The sequence below is a fragment of the Columba livia genome, chromosome 1 (assembly GCF_036013475.1).
Source record: "Columba livia isolate bColLiv1 breed racing homer chromosome 1, bColLiv1.pat.W.v2, whole genome shotgun sequence".
NCBI classification, from domain to species: Eukaryota; Metazoa; Chordata; class Aves; order Columbiformes; family Columbidae; genus Columba; species Columba livia.
The window spans coordinates 146,011,159-146,031,581 of NC_088602.1; the positions used below are offsets into that span (position 1 = coordinate 146,011,159).

The 20,423-nt window shown below is 49.1% G+C and overlaps 2 protein-coding genes across 2 annotated transcripts in view; both read right to left on the minus strand.

Annotated features, from left to right (window-relative positions):
- Positions 1-8,565, minus strand: part of LOC102097632 (sodium- and chloride-dependent GABA transporter 1) — a 30,367-nt gene extending 21,802 nt beyond the window's left edge. Inside the window, exons 1-3 of the mRNA XM_065035517.1 lie at positions 8,325-8,565; positions 2,663-2,794; positions 1,856-1,956 (exon numbers count right to left, since the gene is read on the minus strand). Of these exons, the coding sequence (XP_064891589.1) occupies positions 1,856-1,956; positions 2,663-2,794; positions 8,325-8,565 (474 nt within the window). The remainder of the gene's footprint in view (positions 1-1,855; positions 1,957-2,662; positions 2,795-8,324) is intronic.
- Positions 8,548-20,423, minus strand: part of LOC102097804 (sodium- and chloride-dependent betaine transporter) — a 64,754-nt gene continuing 52,878 nt past the window's right edge. The window contains exon 15 of the mRNA XM_065035504.1: positions 8,548-8,671. Within this exon, the coding sequence (XP_064891576.1) occupies positions 8,594-8,671 (78 nt within the window). The 3' untranslated portion in view covers positions 8,548-8,593. The remainder of the gene's footprint in view (positions 8,672-20,423) is intronic.

A 20,423-nucleotide genomic window follows, 5' to 3' on the forward strand; every position in this document is an offset into this window, starting at 1 on the left:
GGCTGTGTGAGCACACAGGGCAACTCGCCCATGCCATGTAGTGCCATGGCCGAGGTAGCCCAGCGAGAGCAGCTCAGAGACACCTCCATGTGCAGTAACCTCATTTCCCAAGTGCGGTGCACATAGAGGGATGCAGCATAGCTATTCTAGATTATTTCCCTCTGCAGATAAGACCTCAGGCTCCAGCTCAACAAAGCTTTAAGAAGATGTTTGTATCCATTCCTATTCATCTGCGAACACAGAGCCCTTTAGAAATATTATCTGTGTTTAGGTGCATTGTGGCATCAGTGCATTTAAGCCCTGCCTTCACCCCCCATCTAAATCAGCTCACTCCAGTAGATGATCCTTCCTAAGGTGCACACTGGCTTGGCAGAGGAAGAGCTATGGAGAGGTGGGCAAGGACATCTCAGTGGTAACCCAGGCTGTTTGCACCCACACAGTGATTTCATTGTGGACTTGCTAATTGCACTGAAACAAATGCAATGGCTCAAGCAGCACTGCACAGCAGCCCTTCAGCCGAGTGGTTTGCACATCATAGTTGCTGCACAACTCTTATAAGGAGGGGCAGACAGGACAGTTTGTTGCGGCTCCATTTCCTCTGAATTTCAGCGGACAGAAACTCCAGAAGGCAAGCTGGGTTCCTATTCAGGTTCAAAATACTCCTAGTCAAATTTAGGGGGAACAGGCATCAGCCTAGCTTTTTGATTTGCACCTCGACTCTTTTGGGGAATCTGGAAGTATTTCTGGTGGCCTTAAGCCAAATACCTGGAGCTGCTGGTATAGATACAAGCACTGTCACCAGTCGAGTCTGTAACACCTGAATGTACCAATGCCTCATCCTAAGACGCATCCTGCCCAGGCTGTAACTGGGCTAAGTTCCTTTGGAGCAGACTTTTGTTCATCTGGAAATCCCCTGGGAGTGCATCTAATAATCTACAACTAACAGTTTTGTTCTGGACCCAGGAGCCTACAGTTGGTACTGGTGGTAGAAGCACAGCCGGGAATGCCAAACAAAATATTGTAGTAAAACTCTTGGTAGATACTTGAAATTTTTAATCAAGCAAAAAGTGAAACTGGATGTACAATATTCATAACAGAATTTCAGGGTTATACCTAAATAAAAAATATCTTATTTGAACCACAGAGTTGATGTCTTTAAGGCTGTGTGTTGCTCAGAGAGTTAAGGGAGCTCTTTGCAGTTGCTGGACTGAAATAAACCATTCAGCTACCAAGAAGTTAAAGTGGGATTGGATTCTGACCTTGTACAGTAGAAGACCCTGCTATGAAAGAGAAATCTACTATAAACCACAATGCCAAAATACATGCTAAGGGACAGTCACAATCAGATGACTAAGTTCTTTCTGAATCATTTTTCCAGCAGAAAAAAAATCCCTGGGATTTCATTTATCAAAGGGAAGCATAAATGAGAACCTATTAAGGCCAGGACTAAGTCTTGGGTAATAAGAACAAGTTGTGACAAAACCAGTTGTGGAAATGTGCAGCTCTTGGATTCACACAGCTCTAGAAATACGGCAGAGACACAAGGGTGGCTTTTAAAGACTGATGTAATTGGCAACAGTTCACAGAGAGGGGATGGGACCATCCCCTCCAGAGAACCATCCTCTCCAGAGGACAAGCATCAGTAGCCATCAGCACTGCACAACTGCCTCCAGGGCTGATGAACCTCTTTGGGAATGGTCCTGCAGGGTTCTGGCAAAGGTTCTTTGCACTAACTGTGGGCAATTAGTGCCCACACTAATTATGTTTCATGGCGTAAACAACTCATCCCCATAAAGCAGGGAGTGAGCACCCAGAACACAGCTGATGCCATGCTGTAGACATGTCTGTGACTCACCGCGGTGAAGGAGTTGAAGAGATAGTAGAGAGCCCAGGCGATGATGACAATGTAGTAGATGTTCAGCCAGAAGGAAAGAACCACAGCTGCCAGCCCCACTCCTGCGAATGAAGGCAGAGAGCAGCATCAATCCAGGTCTCCAGTGACCAGCTGCGCTCATGGGTATCACAACAAGTTTTGTGGCAGAGCCAGAAAAAGCAACCAGCTCATCAGCACAGCACCAGATACAGCTACACTGAACTGGTCCGCAAGGGAGGCTTACTCCCTCACATCTCTCAGCCACCCTTTTCCACTGGGTGAGCAGTGCTACCTTTCAGCATGCTACAGGTACTTCAGGGACAGAGCTCCATGAAATCAGGATCTGATCACTTCCCCAGCAGAATTGCTCTTTTCCACATCCAAGGCATTTCTAAACCACCACTGGTTTCCAGAATGAAGTTACTGCAGACACATCAACATGTTCACATGCTCTGTCTACAGCTTTCCCATACAGTTAAATAAGCCTACGTAGGGAGGCTTGAGGCAGGCCTTCTGCAACCAGAGCCACTCCATCACAGTCCCTGCTGCTCATAAAGCGTCTTGTCACCACAGAAGACTGCTTGAACAGAACACAGTGGTATTAGTGATTGCAGACATCAGGTCAGGGACAACTTGATAGAGGGGAAAAAACTCCCCTCACCCATCACCTCATCCCAGTCCCCAGGGATTTGCTGATTTGCTTCCTAAAGCATTAAAAAGTGTTGGATTTTTGTTTTAGTTTTTCTGTGCTTATGTGCCATCATCTTCACAAACTTAACAGTACAGTACCTTTAAACATGGGTGCTAATTTCCAGACTCCCAGTCCACCGACAGAGGTATACTGGCCCAGGGCAGTTTCCAGCAGGAAGAGAGGAATCCCAGCAAACACCAGTGTCAAGAAATAGGGAATGAGGAAGGCCCCTGAAAGAAGGAGGAATGTTATCAGACGGCTCCCCCTTTTACCAAGAAGTAAATGCCTCCAGCTGCTGTTTCTTGCTCCACACCACCTGGGTGATGAGGAGCAGACTTGCTTGGAGGCAACAGTTTGCAACTGGATTTGATGTGTTTAGTAAGTCTCCCATTCAGATCACCACTGACTTCACCCTTATCTGCTCCTGTCACTATGGATATATATGTATCGTATATACGTATCTACTGGCATCACTAGCTAGGGGATGCCAGTCTCAGTTCTTAAATATTTAGGCAATGCTAAGCCAAATCTGACAATGAACCCAAAAGTACAGACACAGACATTTTGTAACTTGTTCTTGTTGATGTTTTCTGTCTTACCTGCAGCAGTTCCCCGTTCTTCACTTTGAGGAAAAAGGGCACAGGAATATCTGGCATAGGCCACTACTTACTTTGTTTATAGCAATTTCAGTTTCTTAAGGAAACCCTGGCTAAGACTGTATTTGCTCTTGTAACAGCCCTGTACACATCCCCACTCTTCCCCTAGGTTTCACCCTTAAAATTCTGGGTGAAAATATTATTCTTCTCTACAGATGATTCGGAAATCATGTCCTCACCAGAAATGAGGTAGTGCAGCCGTTCACTAGAGATGTTACTTGCACCTTGCTATTAGAAGAGCAAATAGATTAGGAGAGCCTTATCATGTGATTTGAAGGCTGTACATGTTCAGGTCATCCTGACTTCTAGAACTTGGGGCAAAGTTCATTTTCCTGACTCCTCATGCACATGCCATCATTCCTGAAGAGAGCAAGCTGCTGCAGAAGATGATGGCTAGGTAGAGAGAGGTGACACTGAATTTACTCAGAAGCAGCTGTCCATGTCCAGAAGGGTGCTGGTTTCTACACTAGCTAGAGGTCTGAGCAGTCAGTCTGAGTCTTTGTCTCCAGTTATTGGTGGAAAAGCAAACACGGAGCCAGCAAGCAAAGCCACTCTGGAGACATGCAGCCCAGCTTGCGCCTGGCAGAGCTGGGCTGCAGCAGCTGCTCTCCAAGGGCAGGGAAGCGGCGAGGCACAGCCAGGGATGCTGGCTCAGAGGCACCCAGCTGGGCACTCCCGCCTGCCAAGCAGGGAGCTGAGCCCAGCTGGGAGAGGCAGGCGCCAGCACCCAGGGTGGGTGTCTGTGGGAGGCAGCGTGCAAGAAGAGGGGGCAGCAGGTGGCAGGGAGAAAACATGCTGTGGGCCAGCAGCTTGATGACCATCAGCCTGAATCACAAGCTGGCATGGAAAAGCAGGCTCTTGGCTTCACTGGCAGCCTGGTGTGGAGGAACCAACAGCTTTGAGCATTGCTGCAGGAGAAGCGCTGCCTGCTCAGTGTCCTCTTCTGTCCTCTCTCTGGCCACTGCAGCCTGCAGGGCTGGAAGAGGTCAAGCCCCGCAAAGATTGTTCAGCCTGGACAAGAGAAGGCTCCAGAGAGACCTTATTGCAGCCTTTCAGTACTTAAAAGGGGCCTATAGGAAAGATGGAGACAAACTTTTTAGCAGGACTTGTTGCAATGGAACAAGGGGTAATGGTTATAAACTAAAAGAGGGGAGATTCATGCCAGACATGAGAAAGAAATTTTTTACAACGAGGGTGGTGAAACACTGGCCCAGGTTGCCCAGAGAAGTGGTAGATGCTCCATCCCTGGACACATTCAAGGCCGGGCTGGACGGGGCTCTGAGAAACCTGATCTAGTTGAAGATGTCCCTGCTCATTGCAGGGGGTTGGATGAGAGGACCTTTGAAGGTCCCTTCCAACCCAAACTGTTCTATGATTCTATGAGGAACCCTGTGGGAAGCCAGGGTACACTCCAGGGACATGGATGCTGCCTCACTCCTATTGTGCCTCATTGTAGATTTTGGAGACTGAGCTTATCAGCAGTCACAGTACCTGGTATGCTTCTGTGCAAGCAGCTAGTGAAATGTGGCCACAGCCCCCATGATCCTGCATTTTTCATTTGCAGCAGGCCAGGAAGGCTTGTAAGTGAAAGATTTTATCGGATTATTGGGAAAAACAAAACCAGAAAAACTTTCGGACCCAGTTAATTTACCCTGGCTTAACAAAAATCCTCTAAAATAGAGGAAAATCTTCAAATCAGCCCACAGCCTTGAACTGAGGGCTGTTGTCAGTGACACTGTCACTCTGGAGGGTCAATGCCACGAGCAGGCACAGATAACATCCCCAGGTGCTGTACAGCCAGAGGGGAAATCAGTTCTGAAATCTGTACCTAGAATTTGCATGCCTATGCCTAAATCCTTGGCACAGAGGGAAAAGGATGATCTTTAATCTCTTGCCCTGGATGGACTGCTGAAAGGCCTGGTTCAGTTCCTGATCTGCTACAAATGATTGTGTGTGACCTTGGAAAAGTCCAAACTTGTCTCCAAAGTCCATAGGTCAAAGGGGTGATGATGCTGGTCCTGTTCTGCTTGCTGAGGGCACCAGCTCTTAGAGGCAGGGAAGGATCACACAGTGCTTGGCACTCACTGTGCAGCCCCAAATCTGCCTGCAGCCTCCAGCTCCTAATGCCGTACAGCCAGGAAACAATAATTCAGCCTTAAAATGGTGAACACTGCCCACAAATCAAAAGTTGAGCATTACAAGTTGTTACATGCCGTTGCTTGGATTCTCGATGTGTAAATGAGAAATGCGTGATGCTTATTTACAGAAATGTTCTTCTCTCAAGTTATTCAAGCTCAGGATCTCACAGACAATTTTTAGCACCTACTGAGCTGAGTTTAGGGCCAATTTAGAGTCCGGTAGAATCCTGTTGACATCAGAAGGACTGCATGAAGTTAGAAATCGGTGTAGAGGCTGGAGTGTTAGTCATAGCCAGGCACATTCAGTTGTGTGCAGAGCCAGCGGGGAGAACAAGCATCACTTTGGGTAAAGCCTGCTCCCCACAGCCGATGGCCCTTGCACTAGGCTGCTGTACCCTGGCTGGATATCTCCTAATCATGTGCCCGATTACAATGCCGAGCAAATCAGCCGTGAGCTGATACAATGTGACAGCAGTAAGTGAGACGACAATATTTCCATTCAGTTCAATTTGCCTGTGCGTAATGGAAGCAGCCCACACGACCCTGCTCTGAGCAGCACACATGCAGGACTCTAAAATTAGAGTCCCTCCCACAGTCTGCTTTGCTCCGGAGGCACTTCCGCCGGGCCAGAGCCAAGACGGTGCCCACCCGATTTGCGAATCAGATGCCGTGCGACCCTTCCTCGCCACTCCGCATCGGCTCCCGGTGACGCTATCGTGCGTCAGCTCTCCTGCCCGTCTCCAGCAGCAGCAGCCTCCACTTGCTGCTCATTATTGCCGGCTGCGGGAGCAGCCAGGCTGGGTAGGGGTGAGAGGGATGAGCGGTGCAGGGTGCCATGAGCGGCACGAAAGGGGGAAGGCACCTATTCCTGCTTTTTGTCTGCCCGGTGTTTTTGCTCACAGCTGGCTGGTTCCCCTGCCTGCCTGCAGCTGCTGAGGCAGAGATCGTCCTGTGTGCCATTGCTCTTGCTAATAATAGCGCTCCACACCTCCACAGCAGCCTCCGTCCACGGTTCTCAGCTGACTTTGTAAATAGGACTGACTTTATCTTCAAAACACCCCTCATCTAATTATCAACGTCGTCATCCCCACCTTTATGCATGAGGACACAGAGCCACGGGCAGCACGGATCCAGTGTTTTTGCAATGGTGCAGCAATCGCAGGGCAGAGACCGGGCTGAAAAACAGTGCCGGGACGTAGCCACAGGGCTACTGTTGTGTGAGGAGGGCTATCGCAGTCAAGTGCCAGAGTGTGGCTAGATAAAAATATCAGACCCACACCATGGCCATAGAGATGGTGGCACAGACTCCCCTAGGTAGACCTGGCTGATTCCCCTAAACCTCACCCAGTGCAACTACACGATTGTGCCTCTGCACAAAACAACATACTGAACTAGAAATCTTTTTGTCAAAATTGATAACTGTCCAGTCTCTCCCAGGACTCATTCCACATGCTTCAGAGAAAGGGCCAAGATCCTCCTAAATGCCATGAAGCAAAAGGACAAACAGCTGCAGGGAGCTGGACCCCTCTCCTGTTTCCCAGAGTGGGATGAGAAGACCATCCTACACCATCTATGTCATGGACAGCAGAAGTAGGCTGATAATATGGGAAGTCATGAGAGCCAAAGACAAAGAGGGTTTTGAAAATGGAATTCAAGGTAAACGGAAAAGAAAAAAGATGTGGAGAAGGAGCGCAAGAAGAGACCCTCAGAGCAGCATGCATGAAAGTGGCACTGGGGACAGGGACTCTGGGCAGTGATAAGCTAAGAGGGAAGCAAAGAGCAAAAAGTGAGTGGTACTAAAATTATATATACGGCCTTAAAGGTGAGGCAAAGTGTTTTGGACTTTTGTGGGAAGTCTGAGGAATGGTTTAAGAAGGTGAGCAGCTCTTCAAGGGGGCAGGGGAGGGAAGGTTATTTTCATAGCAAGTACAAACAATGGGGGAACTGTGCATGGGGAGGGAAAGAAAAAATGTCTGCTCTGCTGATGCCAAAGCAGCCTTTACTCCCCTCCACAAAAACGTCTCCCTGCCAAGGCTGAAGAAATAACACCATTAGAAAGGAGCTGAGGCACAAGGGTATATTTCCTAACTTGATCCAAGACATGCAGAAAGTCTGTAGCTGAGGAGGGAGCTGATCTCCCAGATCAGCCCAGCACTGTCTGCCTTTCTCTAGCATTGCAATGGTTTGGCACAATCTCAGCTGAGGACTGGTGAGGAAACAATGTAGTGGCACAATAATAGAAATAATTTTAAAATCTGTCTGCAGAGGAGGGCACTACTACCAGCTGCATCACAGTTACTGTAAGTCCTCCACCCGCTGCCACCTCCTCTCATGCCCTCTGTTTTCCAAACATTAGGATGGAGATGATAATTGTGACCCTTCTCACAGCACTGTAGTAAAGCTCATTTCCTTCCATAGGTGATGACACTTTTGCATGCCTATGTACACGGTCATACATATGGATTCTTGTATATATGTCTATACAGCCCTGCTATGGTCCATGCAAAGTTTCTAATAAAAAGTCCTCACACATATGACTCAAACTCAGGTGCAAAACTGTTACACCTTTAGGATGCACAAGACTGAGGAGAAACCCACCATTAGCAGACATAAACTGATTTCCCTAGGAAATCCCCAGTATCCACTTGGGTGCCGGTGTGCATAACCCTCCATGTAAATAAATGAGATCCTAGACACTCTTGTCTGTGGCCCTGAAAATTTGGACTGCAGATGCTTGACAAAACTCAAACTCCTTGTTATATTTCTTTGGGCTGCGTCTCTCCAACCTGCATTTATTAGTAAAGCCCACAGACCATGGGAACTAGTCTCCTGACAGCTTAAAAACATAATGAGGAAGAGCTCTCAACCAAGGGGCCAGACACTTGCCCAGACCCACACCAAACCAACACCAGCTCAGGAGACAAAGCTGCTCAGGGATGACCACAGGCATTGTGTGTTTCTCTCACCTCCTCCGTTCTTGCCACAAAGATACGGGAAGCGCCAGACGTTGCCCAGCCCAATAGCATAGCCCACGCAGGACAGCAAGAAGTCAAATCTGCCTTTCCAGGAGCCTCTGTCTGGGATCTCCTTCTTCTTCTTCTTCGTGCTCACAGCCTCTGGGGCGATGGTCTCTGTCTCCTCCAAGGCTGCCTGCTTCACCTCGGAGGGGGAGCTCAGCTCCACGGAGGTGTTGTCCATCTTACCCATCGTGGCTCAGTTGTATGGCTGCTCTTGCTCAGGGGCTGGAGAAGTGGGAAGGGCAGCCTCCACACTGGCTGAGCTTGGATGAAATGGGAAGTGCTGGGCAAAGCTCCTGATGAGAAGACGGAGAGAAGAAGGTATTCTGTGTTAGTGTAGTGGGCTTATGGGAGGGTCTTACTGGCTCTGAGGTGGACTCACTGGATAGACTGGTGCACATCAGGGCAGCCTACCCATGCCTCTCTGCTTTCCCCAGGGAGAAAAAGGAGGATAATTTTGCCTTGCTCCACAGATATCCTTCTGAGGAGCCATGGTCATGTAGACTGCTAACAACAGGCTCAAACCTGGTTGTTACCAGCATATAACAAACCCATCAACTCTCATCTCTTATTCATCCCAACACCTGCTCTGCAAGAAAAGCTCCAGGACAAGTATGCATGCAGGGAAGCCACAGCCTGTGGTTGACCCACCACAGAGCAGTCCAGGTAGAGAAATGTATCTAGCATGTCTGAGCGATGATGGAGGAGGACGTGACGGAGGTGCCACATGCTCCACGTCTGGGGCCCAAAACTGAATGCATCAGCCACAGAGCTATCTGAGAGATTGTGTGGCCCAGCCAGCCATGCGTGACTGTGACATGTCCACTATGGACATGCCCCACACTGCAATGCCATGCCCTAATCCCCTGTCATGGCAGCGACATAGATCACGTCTGTGCACCCGCAGTGCCTGGCAAGGAAATTGCTGATCTGCTCAGCATCTCCTTGAACACCATGTCACATGGGACACTGTAATCATCAGGTGTATTCAGATGATGCTCGCTAGTGACCATAGCCAGCCTGTGAACCACTGGAGTCACACTTAGTCAGGACTACAAAGTCCTGAGGATTAATTGAATAAGTCTCACTAAAAATTTAATGAATAAGCAGATTATTCATCTCTGTTGTGAAGGCTGGGTAGGTGGCCACGAGCATAGCTTTCCCCATGGGGACACCTGAACTGGACGCAGCAGGTGGGTGTCCCAGAAACAGGCTATAGGGACAGCCATGGCAGCAAACCTTTAGTGGGACCACAGTGAAAACCAGACATCCTTGTGCAGCACATGGTGCTTCAGCCCGCTGAAGACCATGGGTCCCCATGCGGTGGCAGGAAGGTGGCATGAGGTGGTGGCTGACAATGAGGTGGTGGGATGACAATGGAGTGAATTGGAATCAAGAGGGACTGAGAGGAGACCTCATGGCAGCTACAGCTTCTTCACAAGGAGAGGAGGAGGGGCAAGCACTGATCTCTTCTCTCTGGTGACCAATGACAGAACCCGAGGGAATGGCAGGAAGATGTGCCAGGGGAGGTTTAAGTTGGACATTAGGAAAAGGTTCTTCCCCCAGAGGGTGGTGGAGCACTGGCACAGGCTCCCCAGGGAGGTGTCACGGCCCCAGCCCTGACAGTGTTCAAGAAGAGACTGGACAAGCCCTCAGACACATGGTGTGAACTGTGGGGTGTCCTGTGCAGGGACAGGAGTTGGACTCGATGATCCTTTTGGGTCCCTTCCAGCTTGGGACATTCTATGATTCTATGATTTCCATTGATTTTAGGCCCTAAGAAGTGTGTAACCGGCACACCAAAACAATTCAGAAAGAAAGTGAGAACAGGCTACATCATTACAACAGTGTCTAAAACAATATTGCATTCATGTCTTGAAAACTCAGTGCAGTTCTCTCTTCCCCTTACAGAAGCTATTGCAGAGTCAGAAAAAGGCATGGAGGAGAACCAAAAGGATGCTCAAAAGTGTGGAACATCTTCCATGTGAGGAAAGGCTAAATGAACTAGAAACCATCATCCTGTGGAAGCAGTGACTGACAGGGGTCTATAAACGTATCAGTGTCATAGAATACAAGTATTCATCATTTTTGATACAAGAACTATTGGGGATTAAATCAAGACAGCAAGTGCTAGGTTCAAAAGGAGCTAAAGGTGATGCTCCACAAAATCCAGAGCTATGGAGTAAGACTGCCTACCCCAGAACATGCTGAATGCTAAGAGTTTACATGACTTCAAAAAGGAAATTAAGAGGAAAAATAATGGAAGGAAAATCCACCAGGAGCTACTGCTGCGGTTCAGGACATCCCTGAACTGCAAGTTGTTGGAGGTTGAAGGACTCTTCCAGTAAAGTAATGCTCCCTACTTTTCCTGGTTTTATCCTCTCCCCTCAGCATCTTCCCTCAGCCAGTGCAGAAGATGGGGTCTGGGACTGGCGTAGCATTGGTTCTCACTCAGTTCAGCCCATTTTACACAGAGCTGAATTTAAGCCTCCACCAGGGGCTGTAAGGGTGATGAGTGCTACAATCTCCCAGGGAAGTCCATTGATTGACAAAAACATTCCCAGATGCACATATTAAGAAAAAAAAAAAAAAAAAAAAAAGAAAAAAGAAAAAAAAAAAAAAAAAGAAAAAAAACCCCCCACACAACAAGTGGGTATATCAGAAAACAAAGCAATGCTATGAAGAGGTGGCATGTTCTAGCAGTTAAAGCTGGTCTTGCTTGAGCTGCTTACTCTTGGCAGTCTTGTCTCCTAAGCAAACATATGCGATGCTTGGAGGACTCATTAATTAGTGTTTCTAAAATGTCCTGTTTCACATAGCCCATGAGGCTGATGCCAGAAGAAAGTATTGCTGAACACCTGAAGCAAAGCCTTTGGTTACCAGGTCCCCTTTCTGTCCTACACCTTGTAGCAGTGTCCTACACCTTGTAGCAGTGTCCTACCAGCTCCTGGGTCCTCAGTAAGGCAGGGAGAGCAAAAAGATTATACAGAACACGTAGGAGGAAAGTAAAATAAAGACAATTTATAAACCAAACCAGAAGAAATAGCATCAAAACCCCTGGGAAGAATTCAGAGCTGGGCTAAGTCAGGATAATTAGCTATGCCTGGAGACATAATAACTTAGGCTCAGTAGAAGCCATTTTGACTTACTTTTTTTTTCTGAGACAGAAAACAGAAGGTAAGCTGCTGTCTTTAAAAAGTATCTATATATCTTGTTTTCCCTGTGCTTTTTCCCCTCTTCTTGCTGCCACAGTTCTGGAGCGATACTGCAGCTAGATGATCACAGCTTGTGTTTCTTATACTTGCTGTAGGACAACAGAGGAGCAGCAGACCATACTGTCAGGTTCTTCTTACCTGAGAAGTGAGGTCCTTCATCTCCAGCTCAGAAAGAATCAACTAGATTTATAGGGGTTTCTCCACAGTCAAGAAACAGAAAAACAGTCAAGAGGACCCACTGAAGGTTCATCCTGCCTACTGTCCTGTCTCCTACAGTGATGGATGATTAAAGCAGAAGGGCTCATGCATGTCCTGCAGCGCAGCTGCACCATGTCCTTCCCCAGACACACAGCTCTGACCAGGAAAAATACAGGCATCAGTTGCTCCAGGCTGGGTGTTTGACTTCTACGTTTAGGCATCAGCTCACACGCTGGACCAGTGGTCACACTGGGACAAAAATGCACCAACCCTTCCACTTCTACATGTGGGTCTCCTCCAGAGTGAGCATAGGGCTCTGCCCTGTGCTGACAGCCTAGAGAGAGCAGAGCCAGTTCAGCAGCTCTCTGTCATGTCACATTATTTGTTCTGAAAAGCACACGGCGCTTTGGGCACAGTAAAATGCCTGAAGGACTCAAAATGATAATCAATAAGAACAGAGCTACAAGCTGGAGGTGGGTGCTGCTTCGCAAGGACTTGAAAACAAGGTCAAAGAGTTTGAACATGACACTATAGCAGGTTTCTCATTCGGCTTCTTCTAAATACACCACATTCTGAAGCCAAGACTTTCAAAACAGTCACTAAAAGCTCAGATCATAAATCCCTGGCAGTAAAGTAGTGACCCGAGTTTCACCAAGCCGTGCAGAAGGCCTGGTCTTCTGCTGCTCAAGTCAATAAAAACAATCGTGTGGTCCCTAGCGGGTGCAGAGCTGAGCTGAAATGCATTCTGGAAAACAGTCCTTCCCTTCTCTTTTTTATTTTTTGAGGAATTTCACTTCAAATAAGAAAATAGTCCTGAAAATATACTACCTCCACTTAAAACGCTGCTGCCTGAAACTGCTAACAACAGTGACCTTTTTGCTTTCCCCTTCTTCAGTGTGAAATATTAACAGTCTCCTCAAATTTGACAGAAACAAAAAATTTCAAGGGCATAAAATTGCTTGAAATGAAACAGCAAAATTACCTGTGGCAACACATGTAAGAAATACTTTCACACCTCCCCACCTCTTACTTGTCAGTGCTTTAACAGCCACACAAATCACTTCTGACCCATGCAGGTAGAGCCACAATTAGTTTAATTACACAGTGCAGGCTGTTGTTCAGTCAATTAGACTTTTCCTTCCATCCACACCATTTTAATGACAGCCAAGTAGCCCCAAGGCTCTTGCATCTTGTTTAGAGCCATGACCAGTTGATCAGGGCACAGCAGACTCTCAGCCAGTTTTCTGCTCGCTGCAGCAGCAGCCTCTGCTGTAGCTTCCCACAGCCATGAGAGCCAGAGGGTCTGGGGATGAGCCCCCCATGGGAGCCTGAGGATGCTAGTGAGGTGCTGGCCCTACGTGAGGTCCACTCAGGTTTGGAGCATCGCTGTCCTGCCCAGCTGGGTCAGGCAGACAGGGTTTGTGTTTTACAGCCCTCTGCCCTTGCTGCCACTGCAGCCACCCAACCTTTCATCTCCCTTCCCTTGAAGAGATGAGATTACTTGGCTACAGGAGAAATCAGTGCTCACAGAGGACACGAAAAGAAAATAAATCAAGCGTTCCTGGGTGATGGAGATGCTGGATGTCCTCCACCCCCACCTTTTCCACCTTTCTGCATGAGATTTGGGTTGTTGATGTCCAGGTCTGACATGTGGTCCTTGGAAAATCTTCCTCCTCAACCAGCAGCCCCTGGCAAGCTGCATTGCTCCCAGTAACGTGGCAGGCAGTGTTGGCACCACTCCACAACCCTATCCAGATGAGCAGACGAGGGAAGGCAGGCATGGGACATGTTTTGCGAAGCATTAAATGAACGGGACATCCACATGAGGCCAGAACACATCTCGCAGCCACCAGACACAATCCTGGGAGGGCTGTGGCAGTCCATCATGGCCTTGAAAAAAACAGGGAAAGAACTACAGCACCTTGATTTTTTGCATTATGAAAGCAGGAGGAATCAGGTCAGCCATTGCAATGCCCTCCCTGCCTCTGGTTGCCCACTTGAATCTCCTCTAGCTCCTCATTCCACAGGGTGAAGTGGGGTCAGATACTGCTCCCAGCTGCAGACTGTGCTTCACCCACCACCACTGCTCTCACCTCCACGGCTGGGGCTGCCTCATGTTGCCTCAAAGGAAAGTGAGGGTTTTGTGCCTTTTTTGAATGATGCAAATGATGCAGCCTTTGAGCTGCTTTTGCACTCTCATTTAAAGCTCATCCTGGCACCTGAGGAGCTTCTCCAGGGAGCAGAGAGCCAGCAGGGCTATTCCTCAGCTCCCACAGATCATCCGGACCCAGGCCGAGCGACTGCAGCAGCATGAGGATGGGAGCTGAGCTGTGCTGCGCTCCCATTGCAGCAGCCTCCCAGCAGCCCGCAGGCGGCTCCCTGAGCCCCCACCAGCTTCCAGATCGGAGAAGACAGACAAGTAGCTTGAAGGCATCCCTGTCTCCATCCTCCGCAGCAAAACTGCTGCATTAAAAAGATTAAAGGCCTATTCCTGCCCATTTAAAATGTGCTGATAAATTAAGAACTGTTTTCCTTTTCTTATACAGTGCAAGCTGGCACACTGGGATGCCAGTTTCACAATACTAGTAGCATATGTAGTTTTGCTACATCATTCTTTTGTCCTGCCTGAAGCAACGTGGACATTTTTAGCCCAGCTTTCTCCTAGAAAGACCCACCTGTCTGTAATCAACCTCAGTTACTTTTTGAGCTCACTGGCGAGTTTTAGTCGTACTTGAAAAAGGAGCACAGCCCTCAAAGATATCCAGTTCCTTGAGAAGAATGGAATAGAGAGAGAAGAGACTCCAGCTAGTGCTTCTCCCAAGGAAGGGCTGTGTGGTGTACCTGGCAGTGCCCTGTTGGGCATCATACAACAGTCAGTGTGGATGGGGCCAAGGAGGAGGGAGGCAGCTCCCAGGAGGGCAGCCTGGAGACATGGGAGACAGGCAGGAGCACTGAGGATGGGGTGGTGTGGGGGACTATGGAGTCAGCAAACACTGCCATGAGGGAACTGTCATTAGAGGTGGAGGGACAAAGGACATTATTAAGAGAAAAGCAGATATTGCTAGTTCTGCTGAGAAAAAACAAACCTCCAACTCATTATTCCTCCACTAGGACAGAAACTGCACATTCTCCACCTTTTTTTTTTTGTATGCACAACCCAGGAACAAAATCTATTGGCCTCCCCTGTCTGCCTTGTTCCTTGCTAAGGGACAACCCCACTCCAGGGAGGCTAATGGAAAAAACCTTCCCCTGACTTCAACAAGAACATCGCTGGGGCAGAAGTGCCTAAAAATGAACACAGATGGCAATTTCAGCTGGAATTTCTCATTTGCCTTGTACATCTTGTTCCCTTTCATTACAGCCCAGCATGGTCTCCAGGCACTGCCACCACAGTCTGGGCAGGCATCCGCACTCGCCCAGTCACTCTTTCCCCTGGAGAAGCTCCAGTGTCACAGCTCAGCCAATTCAGAGTGAGTTACTGCTCCCTCCAGCCACTACCTTACCCAAACTGCACCTCTGAGCCAAGATTTTAGCTCAAACTCTGAGCTGCAACAGCATCCTCAGTTGGACCACGACCTTCACAATGGTAAATTTCCCAGCCTCTCTGGGAGTCACAAGTACCATGCAAAAGACGTAGCTGTGCCGTATGTGAAGGGAGGAAATAACAACTTCATACACATAGAGCTGGATTTGATGCACCTCCAGAGACATTGCAAGTAACGTCACTGGTTATTTGCTGTGTTGGGCTTGCTGTATTTTGGGTTCTTTTTTAGGTGTTTTTGTTGGTGGTGGTTTGTTTTTGTATGATGTCATAGAACAATAGATCAAATTGGGTGCAGTTGGTCTTGCAACGGGAAGTGATAACCTCCACCTGAAAAAGTCACCTTGGGCTTTGTTGCCACAATTTAATAAAGTAAAAAGAAAAAAAAAGGAAGAGAATGATCCAGAGACTGCCCTGAGGTGTCCAGCATAACAGGGGAGTGATCTCTCCTCATCTTGCATGGCAAAGGAGCGAAGAACTGGCCACTGTGCTTGTCCCCTGTGGCTGGAAAGCTCTCAGCCAGGGACACAGCCCATCCACAGGGCATCCAGTCCAGCTTGCTCCATGCCAGCCAGCACCTGCTGTTCTTGGAGTAAGACAGGCAGGTAAAAACCCTGCACTGCCTCAAAAATCTCTGCTACTGCTTTCATCTGAAAGCACAAAGGGAAACATAGGTGGGAGATGGAGGAGGCCAAACACAGTCCTTCCCCCAAACACAGACCATCAGGGTCACGGCAGCAACCAAATGCTATTTCAGGTCACCAAGAACTTATTCAAAACACGGCACCTGTGAAACTGCCCGGCACCACTCCAACACACAAACTCAGTTCTGAGAAAGACCAGAGCCTCACCACGCAGAGGACAACATAGTTTTCCTGCTGCAGCACAGCCAAGCTGGAGAGAAAATCTGTGTCCCGCTTTCAGATGCCAAACTCTTTGTTCTCCTTCTCTATGAAAATGGAGAGATAATCATGCCCCAGAGCCCTCAGGCTGCTGTGAGGCTCCAACTTGTTCATACGATTTTTTGGGGTGGAAAGCAGAGAAAAGCAGATTTATCTCCCTCTAACGGGAACCACACACAAGCATTGTTAGCCAGCAAGCCCTCGGCAGAGCTTTTCCTTGAAATAGCCCAGAAAATGTGCTCATTACTCAGTAAGGCCATGAGCTCCCGCCACCTAGGATCAGCCTGCAACTAGCTGGGCATTATTATCTCTACTACTTTAACATTTGGAGCTTCCTTCTCCTCTCGCTACTTCTTATGCTAAGCGCTATACAGTGTTGTAGAATGAGCAGCTCCTGGGGTTTGTGACATCAGGAGACAAGGCAGGTGAAGGAAAGGTTGTTGTCCCTGTGTCACAGCTCACACGGCCAGCCTGTACCAGGGTGCGGACCCTGAACCACCAGGGCCAGGCACAGCCTTCACTGCAATGAGCATCTCCTCAGGGGCCAGACACGGCTCTCACTTGCTTTATCCCCGGCATAAAGGACCCAGCTTCATGGGGCAGTCCACCTCCAGCATAAGGACATTAGTTGTTTGTTCCATGTGCCCATTAAATTTCTCCAGAAGAAAATGCATTTGCAGCTGCGTCTTCAGCCTGATTTTTATTCTCCTCAGTACAAAACTCCAAACTGTGGTAAAGCTTCTCTTGAAGGGAGGAGAGACAAAAATAAATGTGCTGGAGGTCTCCACCACATGCTGGAAGAACCATAGTAAGGTCACCATCAAACTGGGGAGCCTTTGGTAGCCAGGCTGTGGCTGTCTTCCTCCAAGCAGTACTCATGGAAGCTGAGGAGCAGGAAGAAGGTAGAAAGGGAGGAAGCAGAGGAGTTTGGCTAGTTCTCCAGTGCCGTGGAGACAGAGGAGGGATATGGAGGGACCTCCTTCAGGGTCAGCGTCTCTTTGGGATAGGTAGGGATGAAAGGCACAGACATGCCGCCCTGAAACACTGCAGCAGCTTTACAGGCTGGGAAACTCAACTCCACTGTCAGAGACTGCCAGAGTTTGCAGGACCTCTGCAAAGGGGTACCAAGAACCTGAAATGCTGTGGTTTTGACTGATCCTTGGAACTGCAGCGCACAAGGCTGGGAAGGGCAGTCACAGCTCCAGGCAGAGGCAGCTGTACTGATTCCTCTCTTATGGATGTCACCTACCCCATTCCCAGAGTTCTCCTCACTGGATACCCTTGCCCAGGGAAACCTGCCCAGGTTTTCACCTAAGTGTTGTTACAGTGTCTTTACAGATACATCCTTTAAGCTCACTATATCTCCCTCCAGGCCAAAGGCACTGTGAAAAGCTTTCCACTTTTCAGGCCCTCAATACCATTTCTGGGTGCTGCTCTTGGACCACCATCCTCCCAATCACCCTGCCTGGCAGCACTGGTTCCCTGGATGGAAACGGGACTCATGCCTTGCTTCTCCACCACAGCAGCAACACTCTGCCCAGTCCAGGCTTTTGCTTGGGGCGAGGGGGTTTTGAAGTGGACACTGGTTGCTGCAGCTGCCCATTAACAAGAGGTGGAATCCAGTTGGCTCTATGTGCTGGTGGCAGCTGGGAAGGACACTACTTTCCCAGCAACTGGCATCTTTCTTGATCAAGTGGACATTGCAATGGCAGTGGCAAATGGCAAAAAGATAATTGGGGTAGCAGTGGTGCAGCTGAGGGTAAAGCATAAACAAAATCTGCTCTTTCTTTGGGCAGCGTGTCTGCTTCACACTGCCCAAACAGAGCATCAGGCAGGTGGGTCTGCCCCCATTTTCTCACCACTCCAGCACCTTTGGGAGGCAGAAACTGCTTTTCATCCTGTCTTGTCCTTGTGCTGCTGAGCCTCTCAGCCCCACATCCAAGCCAGAGTGGATGGAGGAGAGCTCAGCACCTGCAGCGCCCCTTCCCCAGGGATGCTTGTGTAGGCAGGCAGCTCTTCCCCACCACCACTGCAATGCTCCCTTCTCCAACCCCCAATATCAGACACCACTGTCCCAGTAGATGCACCTACCTCACGATGCCGGCCGGTTGTGGGTCCTTGGGTTGCACAGAGCCACTCACGGAGACACCAGCCCGGGAAGGCACATAGTAACCTGCTCCCATACACAGAGGAGAGCTATGAGCCCCTCCTGCCACGGGCCCCCTCTCCCCCGTCTCACCCCACGCAGCTCCTCATTGCCCTTATTGATGAGTCTTTAATGAGCTTTGAGCTCACGTCCAGTCAAATCAACACCCTGCATGTCGCGGGGGGTGGGGGAGCTGGGTACCCAGAGCTACTGGAAAAACACACATTGTTGGGAGAGAAGAGGCTCCAAGGGCATGGGCAGGAGGGAGGGCAGGAGCACAGGCAAAGGGCCTGGAGCTGAAAAATGAGGGAGGCAGCAGGTGAGTGGGTTGCATGGGGTTGGTTGCGCCCATGTTGCCACAGCAGTTCCTGTGAGGATGTCTGCAGCAGTACATCAGAGGCTATAGAATCATAGAATGTCCCATTTTGGAAAGGACCCACAAGGATCAAGTCCAACTCCTGTCCCTGCACAGGACAACCCCACAGTTCACACCATGTGTCTGAGCCTCTTCTTGAACACTGTCAGGCTTGGGGCCATGACACCTCCCTGGGGAGCCTGTGCCAGTGCTCCACCACCCTCTGGGGGAAGAACCTTTTCCTAATGTCCAACTTAAACCTCCCCTGGCACATCTTCCTGACATTCCCTTGGGTTCTGTCATTGGTCACTAAAGAGAAGAGCTCGGTGCTGTGCCCACCTTGTTTGCAGTTGGACTGGTCTCCAGCTTTGCGAGCAGGCCTGGCTGCAGCCATGTAGAGGATGCAGAAACCTGGCACGGTGGGGAGGTTGGGTCTTTGTCTGTGAGCGTCTCCTGCTTTCACAGAACCCTGCATGACGCAGCCCCTGCACAACGCCAGGCCTGCAACAGCACAGCCATGCGAAGGTGGAACAGGGCAGGCAAGGCTCAGGAGGAGTCGTTCCAAAGGACCACCACAGTGTCACCAGTCAGGTGCACTACTGGCTGTGGGTCAGGCTTTTGGAGAGGAGGGGGAAGGCAGTGGAAGAGGGATACTTCTGGTTTGAAGTGCCAGGTACCAACCAAGCAAAGGAGTCACATGCGAATGACCAGTTGCTCAGCATGTAAATCCTGTCATTGGCTCTAAAAACGGTTTCCCTTTTCTATATCTTTCTGGGTCCCAAGACAATTTTCATTCACTGGGAGCACAGAGAAGTCTCTCTCAAAGGCAATGTGAGGGAGCTGCCAGCTCTTTGAGCACCACCTAATTAGTGGCAGCATTTTCAGAGGTGCAGGGGCAGCAGCCCAAGTGAATTAAAGTATGATTCTGCCCAGAGATGGCCAGCAAAAATGACACCTTCTCACTTACGAGCTCCTCTCTCTGTGTGAAAGCAGAGCTAGTTACGCTTAAATTAGTGACAAAAGTACACTTAGCAGCTTTCAGTGCTGCGGAGACAATGCAGCCCATGACCCCGATTCCCCCCGTACCCCAGCCCATACACAAGTGCTTGCTTCACCCCAGCCATGACCCCACACCAGTTCCCCAGGTGCTCAGGTGGGCTGAAGGGACCCTGGTAATCCCGCTTGTTTTATTCCTTGTTAGCAAAACTCACCTTCTTTAAAGGTCCCCCATGTCTCCTTAGAGCAGGTAATTGCACCAATAACCTATCACAGCTAAACTTAATGCAGCTCACCTGACAAAGCCCTTAACCCACACTGATGTGAGGGAAAAAGTGCTGCCTTACATCTTTGCTGAGGTTGCTGCTTGTGGTTCCCTCTGTGTCTGTGCTGATATCCTTCCTGTTTAAATATTGTGTTTCAGGCTAAGCAGGCAGTAGAGCGACATGAAGGAAACAGTAAGACTGCTATTTTGGTTATTTTGGCCTTCAGGTAAAGGAGAAAGATGGTCGTGCCAGGAAGGTTGGTGAGAGGAAGAGTGGACAGAGAAGATTGTTTTTCCTGGGTAAAACCAGGAAGGTTTGAGAGCTGAGTGGGATGGTTGCACACAGGCTGAAGATACCTTGAACAAAAAAGCTTCCTCTCTGAGCTGGAGCAAATTCTGTGAGCTGGAATCCCTTCTAAAAATGAGCTGT